The 9,352-nt window shown below is 37.5% G+C and overlaps 1 protein-coding gene across 1 annotated transcript; it reads left to right on the forward strand.

Moving 5' to 3' along the window:
* Positions 1–6,373: 6,373 nt before the first annotated feature.
* Positions 6,374–7,352, forward strand: LOC121448338 (60S ribosomal protein L5-like). The gene has a single exon (XM_041652279.1). It carries the CDS (start codon positions 6,403–6,405, stop codon positions 7,294–7,296), a length of 894 nt encoding a protein of 297 aa, XP_041508213.1. The 5' UTR covers positions 6,374–6,402; the 3' UTR covers positions 7,297–7,352.
* Positions 7,353–9,352: the final 2,000 nt, after the last annotated feature.

Consider the following 9,352-nt stretch of genomic DNA (forward strand, 5'->3'; position numbering starts at 1 on the left):
GGGGAAATTGTATGGGCCTTACCACTTGATGAAGAATTGTAAAAAATTATGCCTTCTGAGAGCAAGAAAGTCTGCTTCAGAGATGATCACCTCAACAGTTATCCAATAATAAATGGTCAGCCCTAAAAACATAGGCATGTAATTAACACTAAATGAAATCAGTAGGTTGTTTTGTGTGTTTTTCTATGTCTATGTGTACATATAGGTGTTTGTATCTGTGTTTTCATGTCTATGACAGTAATGGTTAAAGGGAATAATCAAGAATTTGAGAGGGAACAGGAGACATGGGGGATTTGGAGAGAAGCAGGATTTTATGTAGTATTTTAATTAAAAATAATACCAAAAGCTTTCAAAATTGACATTAGGTATTGTCTTCGGACAGATTTGGCATTCAGAGCTCATGGCTTGCCTGTCACAGTCAATTTTGTGCATGCTAATGCCGCATTGCTCATTCCAAAGTTTGATAATCACATTGTCATATTTCATGGATGCATCTCCTGTCTGCGGCGCAGACATAAACACGCAGCTGCTGTGCACGGATCATCTGCTTCCCCATCTCAGCAAATCGACAGTGCACATCAGGCATTCCAGAGCACAAGAGATAGGAGAGCGGAAACTTATTTTCCTACGTGAACTTCTAAGCTGCCGCTTATGATGGTCACATTTTGTTCACTGATGCCAGAAATGTGCAAAGCAAGTTTGTTACTCTTTGCATAGCAAAGAAACTTCCAAAATGACATGAAAAAGTAAGTTTGGGGCAAAAGGAAATCATCAGGACTATCTTCACCTTGTTGTTAAATATTGAACTCAGCACATTACCATGTCCTTGTGTCTGTCCCCACTTACTCCCTGCATCCAAGAGTGGTCTGTGCATGAGGACCATTCATTCATGCAGTTAGCTTTCATGGGATGCTTTCATGCCAGACTACCCAAAAACTGAGGGTAAAACATTTTCTTGTTTCAAGAAACTTTCTCTATAGTGAACTAGTTTTTATTCTGTGATTAATCAGAAAGAAATAAGAAATAATTATACATGTCCCAAAAATTAGAACTACATAATCAAAAAGTATAAAAATTTAAAATAAATCTGCACATATAACAAAATCCATAAATGTTATAAGCAGTTGGATGAAACTTAACATGTGTATTAGGTTTTCATCATTGTGACAGAATATTGGAGATAAATAATGTAGAGATGGAGAAAAGTTATACCTCTGAACATGTTGTCTATGATATGGTGATTCCAGTGACTTTTAAACTTTGGCAAGGTGGTGCTGTGGGAACTCCTTCAGCCAATGGCCTGTGGGACGCTGGTCCATTTGGGTGTGTATCAGGAACTAACATATGCAGACATAGGGGTATGTGCAGCCCCTTGGCTGCTGGGTTTTGCTAAGTTCCTAGAACACACAGAACATTGTGGATCACTGTTCTGGGAGTTTACCTCCTGATAAGTAAACGTCTATTATATTCCACCAGGGGCTAATGCAGAATTATTTAAATAATAACAAGGTAAAAAAGCATGATATAAGAAAATGATTCATTTCAAGACATCCATGATAAACAGAGAGAAAGAGAACGGTCTAATGACAAGATGTATCCTTCAGAGATACCCCAAGTCATCAGCTTCATCCAACTAGCTACATACTCTACAATCCTACTCAGCTTTCAGTGGCTCTCTGCACATTAACCCACTTGTAAGGTTTGTGTCCTCCTGATCTGTTACCCAGTCGTAGCCATAGGTAGCTGCACCAGTCTCCAATACTTGAGGCTTTTCTGGGATATTTCAGATCTAAATCATAACAATAATTGTATAAGGTATGCTTATTTGGTCCTGCAAATGACAGATCATAGAGAAGCAACCTTATAATAGAAATACCACTACTGGTCACATAAGTGTGCATTTGACTTCATATTATGACAAGAAAAGCAACAAGTGCCACCAGCTTCTAATCCCCAGTTTACGTGAAACAGTTTTTTTCTTTATTTATTTCTGATTTTTTTTTACACAATATTACTACTGCTTTTTTCATTTTCTTCTCTGTATTTGCTTAAGAAAATACTATGGTCTAAACACTGAAAGCATATTTTTTCCATTTTAAAAATAAAACAAGGTAACTAATCACTTTTATTCTTGTATACCATTTTCATATTCCATATTTCAACAATACGATTGGTTTGGAATTCATGCCTACTCAATCTTGATCTTAGAAGGGATGGGACAGAAATTGAGAGGAACTTCAGACTTGTGTGATGATTTGGGAAGAGTGCTGGTCAGAGCCGTGACGGTTGAATCAGAATAGAAATTTCTAGCAAAGAGCCCAAGAAAGAAAGTTAATATGATGATAAAATTTGTAGCGACCACATCACAGAAATCTAACCTCATCAGTGGTTTGTAATCATTTCTTACTCAAGAAAAATTTTCAGGTTTACCGGTGGAATCAGTAATGTAGATTAATATATAAAATGAGTTGAAGAGGTATCAGAGGAGAGGTAGCTGGGCTCCTGTGTAAAATCTTATCATTCAGCAATGTTGCACACACTGGAGGCTTTATTCATTATGCTTCAGTTCACTTGCTGAACAAAATTACTGCAAATAATTCTATGAAGAATGTACCTTACTTTGAGGGATTTAAAAAACATTATCGGAGAGATGTTTCAGAAGATATGAATCAGCATTTTTTTTAGCATTTTTTTTTTTTACAGATGACATAAGATAACTAGATGTAACTTAATTTCTTGGGAAGAGGGTACCCTTTTATAACTTCCATGAGCTCCAAGCATAAGAGTGTGGTACACATTTATCATACAGTCAGGATATTTAAGTACATAAAATAAAATCATACCATCTAAAATAACTTTTAAAACACTATTACATTATATAAAAATAAAATGCTTATGTATGTCACTGTTCTTGTGGAACACTTAATAGTGTCTCTTACTCTGTTGCCTACTCCTGGGACATTTTTCCTCCTACTAGGTGCCCTCAACCAGCCTTGATATGAGGATTTGTGCATAGTCTATGCAATGTTCAGTTGATATCCCTGAGAGGCCTACTCTTTTATGAAGGGAAACAGGGGAGGAATGTGTCTGGGGGAACAAGAAAGTGTGTGGGGGGAACTTGGAGGAGTAGAGTGGGGGAACTACAGTCAGGATATAATATGTGAAACCAAAATAGATTAAAAATAAACAGTTTTTCTGTAGCTTGGTGAAATTTTATACAAAGCATGATGTTAAGAAAATAAAAATCATCCTGCAAAAATTTTCCCTTTCCTCTTCAATAATTGCTGATTGTATCACCATGTAAAAATAATCATATTTCTTCTGTCTTTTGTCCTCTGCAGATTGCTTATATAAGGATCACATATGGTAGACAAATACTCCTACTAAGTTGTCCACACTGCCATCTTTTTCAAGGATCACATAAGCTAGACATACTCTTACTAAATTATAGACACTGCTCTCTTTTTACTTTTTACTCTGAGTTAGTGTGTCCAAGGTTGTACAGATTGGAGCCTTGAACTCTCTGTTTCGTTCAGATATAGTTTGAATGCCTTTGGCCACAGCCTTCTGAATAGCTGAGATAAAACTCTACACAATCATGGCTACTAAATTCATTATTATGTTCTTATTTCATATATTGGAATTGCATGATTTTTGAACTTTAAATGAGTGAGATCATATAGGATTCCATTATATGTCTAGGGTTTCTTTATTTCCCCCATCAGCATAATAATTACGAAAAGGATTCAGTCACAATACATTTGTGAAGCTTTTACTTCACAAATTTATGAGGTTGAGCGCCACATTGGATTTCACTGGATGAATGTATATAACGTGCTAACCCACCGCACTGCTAATTGCCACTTGATTGTGTCTACTTTTGAACAATATGATCAAGTCTTGCCATTAAAATTCATGTTGGTGCTTATTTTAACAAATGCATGGAAACATTCAATTAATTTCTATTATGATTCATATTTATTTATACCTTGTGGCTAATTAAATCTGTATTTTGATTTGACTGGTGATGAACTTTGTGTGGGAAAGTTTCCAAACCCGCAGTTACCACATTGAAGATGTTACAATTTTTCCTGTTGATGTGAGTTACTTTTCCTTCTTTATCCTCTGTACTTTGTTCAACTAAATTAAACATAAAGTTGTTTGTTTATCAAGCAGGACAAATGAGAAATTGTAAATAAAATGCCCTGTTTTAAGAATGTAGACATGACAATTTAATTCTCAATCAAATCGTTGTAATGGGGTCTTTATGTGAATTAAGAATGTCTACACTTATGGAAGTTTGCAACTTCTTAATATAATAACAATGTCCGACTGCCCTAAAGGTGAATATTTGATTCTGTGATTTTACTTCTTATATTAAAGAAAGCAGCATTAGAGATGAGCTTCGCGGTACACTCCTTTAATTACAAGACTCTGAGGAAGAGCAAGTAGATCTTTGTGAGTGCAAGGCCAGCTTTGTCTCCATAGTGGACTCCGGGACAGACAGGGCTAAATATGGAGAGCCTGTCTCAAAAAAGAAAAAAACACAGAACAAATAAACAAGCAAAAACACCAACAATGAAAGAGGCTGCCAGCTGCCCCCACACAAAATTAATCAGCCAACTTGAGAGTGAATAACTTGTTTTATTTAAGGTAATAATGTAAAAAAAACGTATTTTATATCTATCTCATTACCTTTTAGATAACTCATAAAAGTTTTCTTCAAGTTCCAGAGAAGAAAATTCTCTCCTGAACACAATCCTTAGTTTTCTCCTGTAAGCACCTGTGACTTTGAGAAATATGAGCCGCCTATACCCTAGGCTCCTCTCCCGGCATATATTGATTGCACAGTTATAATGCAGAAAAGACTATGTGTATAAATGTCTCTATGCTATTCAAATCTTTTGTTCTTTTTCATTTATTTGCCTGCGATACTGCTATTTGTCCTTATATAACTTACATAATCTACATATAACATACTTAAGAGATAAAATAGAAATGAAAATATATATATAAAAGAATATATGTTATATTAACATACATACTCAAATGATTATGTATTAAACTAGACACATATAAAGTAAATAAAATATATCTAGGCCCAACTATCTTCTGTATAATTATTTGCAGGTACAAACGCTATACGATAAATACACGTGCAAGACAAATGCATTTACTTTTATGTTTTTTCTGAAATTATTTTACAAAAATGAAATAGAAATGATTTGAAACTTTCTTTTTTTTTATCTCCTGGTATAATGCAACCTTTGTTCATATCTTTGTCCATGTGGTCTCTTAACTTTAATTTCATGCTTCAAGCTACTGGTTTGTACCTCTACTCAAGCTTCCTGAAATATTATTAGTTTAGCATCTTATTTGTTTGCTATGTTCTTGAACTGTTATAGGGGTAAAAAGTATTTTGATGCTAGAGATCATAGCAGTAATTATAAAACAGCAAGCATACATAATGTACCATGAAAATGCTAAATAATATTAACGGAGTTTTTGAGTCTGGCATAGCAGAAGCAAATTTGTCTTTTTCTTCCAATACTGTTTTCCAATTGCTTTGGACATTAAGGAAAATTCTGAAGTTTAGACCAAAGAGGGAAAAAAGAAGAAAGAAAATTGCTTTCCAGATAACATTTTCAAGATTTGTGTGCTGTCGTGCTTTTCCCCACAACATTAAGCAGAATTGTGACAAGCTGTAATGATACAGGATAAATCATCTTTCATCTGCTCAACACAAGGATTCTTTGAAGGGGAAGAAATAGGAAAAGGAATAACAATCTGTCTGCTTCAGGAAACTTAGGTCCATATGAAACACATATTGGAGCCCATAGGACTCCCAATGCTAAAATATGCAACTTTAATGAAAATTTGTGGTACAATATATAATTTTACTACTTTAATCTGTAATACCAACAGATAGTTTAGAATCTAGAAAAGCTAAATTTGGAAAATACATAGCCATCACATCCATCATGATTCTGTATCAAACAGTATATTTTTATGGATTCCCTAGTAAGTCCCTGGTGAACTTCACTTCACATACTTAGATAATAAAATAAAATACGCGCAAAGTGTCTTATGCTATACTGAAACTGTTACCTGTAGCACTGCGAGACGTCTCATTGCACTAGTATTAAGGTTAGAATTTTGATATTCAGAAGTCCAGGAGGCTGATAAAGTAAATCCAGACCTTCCTGACCAATGAGGACCACTTCCGTGCACTACGTCATTACTTTGTAGAAAATGCTTTTCCGTCTCACTGAAGCCGCTCAATGAAATTAAGATATTTAAAGAAGACTGCGCATGCGCACGACACTCCGGTCTTTTTACCCCTAGCGCTGCCGGGCCCGCAGGTCTGCGTGGAGCCGCGATTGCGGGTTTCTGCTCCGCACCATGGGGTTTGTGAAAGTTGTCAAGAACAAGGCCTACTCCAAGAGATACCAAGTGAGATTTAGAAGGCGGCGAGAGGGTAAAACCGACTACTATGCTCGGAAACGATTAGTGATCCAAGACAAAAATAAGTACAACACACCCAAATACAGGATGCTAGTTCGTGTAACTAACAGAGACATCATCTGCCAGATTGCCTATGCCCGTATAGAGGGGGACATGATAGTCTGCGCCGCCTACGCACACGAGCTGCCGAAATACGGAGTGAAAGTTGGCCTGACAAACTATGCTGCCGCCTATTGTACCGGCCTGCTGCTGGCCCGCAGGCTTCTCAATAGGTTTGGTATGGACAAGATCTATGAAGGCCAAGTGGAGGTGACTGGAGATGAATACAATGTGGAAAGCATCAATGGTCAGCCTGGGGCCTTCACTTGCTATTTGGATGCTGGTCTTGCTCGAACTACAACTGGCAATAAAGTTTTCGGGGCCCTGAAGGGAGCTGTGGATGGAGGCTTGTCTATTCCTCATAGTACCAAACGATTCCCTGGTTATGATTCTGAAAGCAAGGAGTTCAACGCAGAGGTACATCGTAAGCACATCATGGGTCAGAATGTTGCAGACTACATGCGCTACCTAATGGAGGAAGATGAAGATGCTTACAAGAAACAGTTCTCTCAGTACATAAAGAACAACGTTACTCCAGACATGATGGAGGAGATGTATAAGAAAGCCCATGCTGCTATACGAGAGAATCCAGTCTATGAGAAGAAGCCCAAGAGAGAAGTGAAGAAGAAGAGGTGGAACCGTCCCAAAATGTCTCTTGCCCAGAAGAAAGATCGGGTTGCTCAAAAGAAGGCAAGCTTCCTCAGAGCTCAGGAGCGGGCTGCTGACAGCTAAAGCAATTTTCTATTAAGAGTTTTTCATAAAGATAATAAACTTAATGACCAAGCAAAAAAAAAGATATTTAAAGAATTATCTTTTAGTCAGCACAATAAAGAAATAAAAATATCACTAATTTATATTCTACCTATAAGCAAAACCTAGCAAGACAATATTATGAAAGCTTGGGACAGTTCCTAAATTTACTTATGCTTTTATGGGCATAATCTTTTTTTTTAATATACTGTGGAATGCATGAAAATAGAAGTTTTTCCTCCCTGGCTAGAGTTTTAAACTGTTTGAAAGTTTAAACTGTTTAGGAGTTTTAGTAGCTTTTGTAGGGAAATCTAGCTCTTCTGGTCTAAATAATTTAGACTTGTTTGAATAGGCATTTCTTTTTTTTCTTTTTTCTTTTTTTTTTTTTTTTTGGTTTTTCGAGACAGGGTTTCTCTGTAGCTTTGGAGCCTGTCCTGGAACTCCCTTGGTAGACCAGGCTGGCCTCGAACTCACAGAGATCCGCCTCTCTGCCTCCCAAGTGCTGGGATTACAGGCGTGCGCCACCACCGCCCGGCTTGAATAGGCATTTCTTACAAGTTCTCCATTGGTATCAGTATTATTCATCAGCAGACCCTGTTTGAGTAGCAAGTATCTATTTATGAATATTCATTTCCATCATCACAAAAGAGTCAATATAATTATTAAAACTGTTATCTCGATGAATCACCCAGTGTACACTTAAAGTTAATTTTAATGGCTTCTCTGAAATTCTCTGAAAATAAATAATATGTGCAACTGTCCTTACTAAGGTCAAAATATCTGAGCCTAAAGTAGAAATACCTTGATCCTTTTATTCATTGATCCAATGGTAGCAAAATATCCTCAGTATGCCTATTTTCAGATTTCTTAGCACACTTTTTACCTGCCATTTTATATATCTTGATCATTGACTGAATGTACTTACCATATCAGTGATCACAGGTTATTCAATGCATTCAAGAACTCTTTTGATTAGTATGTCTAGCAATCAAATTACTTAGCTAAAAATCAATGCTTCATTTTTGATATTCCATAGCAATACTGCTTAATCCTCAACTCTTGAGAGGAAGGAGACTAAAGGAATTATTATTTTTTTTTATCTCTGAAGCCTGTGCCATAGGCAGAGCAAATATGAGAATACAATGTTGTACATGAAAGTTAATATGGCACCTGCTATTTTATAGTAGTAAACTACTGAAATTGGAAAAATAGAATGTCAATGAAAGGTCCATTCTCTTGATTTCATTTGCCAATCTGTACTCAAAAATCCAAGAGGCAATGTGAAATTGTCAAGGAAACAATAATGGGATTTAGGATCAAGACTACTTTAACCTGGCAATTTGGTCTACTTCCCATAACCAGAAGGATAGCTAGGGGTGGGGTGGGAGGGGGAAAAGGGGAGATGGGGAGAGAAAAGTGAGAAGGGGAGGAAGGGGGGAACTTGGGAAAACGGGATGATTGGGATAAAGGAAGGTTGGATAGGGGAGCAGGGAAGCACATATCTTAATTAAAGGAGCCATCTTAGGGTTGGCAAGAGACATGGACCTAGAGGGGCTCCCAGGTGCCCAGGGCGATATCCCCAGTTAGTTCCTGGGGCAGCTGAGGATAGGGAACCTGAAATGACCCTATCCTATAGCAATACTGATGAATATCTTGCATATCACCATAGAACCTTCATCTGGCAATGGATGCAGATAGAGACAGAGACCCACACTGGAGCACCGGACTGAGCTCCCAATGTCCCAATGAGGAGCAGAAGGAGGGAGAACATGAGCAAAGAAGTCAGGACCACAAGGGGTACGCCCACCCACAGAGACAGTGGGGCTGATCTATTGGGAGCTCACCAAGGCCAGCTGGACTTTGACTGAAAAAGCAGGGGATAAAACCGGACTCTCTGAATATGGCAGACAATGAGGGCTGCTGAGAAGCCAAGGACAATGGCACTGGGTTTTGATCCTTCTTCAGGTTCTGGCTTTGTGGGAGCCTAGCCAGTTTGGATCCTCACCTTCCTAGACCAGGATGGATGGGGGAGGACTTT

This window comes from Microtus oregoni, unplaced genomic scaffold, assembly GCF_018167655.1.
Source record: "Microtus oregoni isolate MIOR12 unplaced genomic scaffold, Mior012 000005F_ref0000423, whole genome shotgun sequence".
NCBI lineage: Eukaryota > Metazoa > Chordata > Mammalia > Rodentia > Cricetidae > Microtus > Microtus oregoni.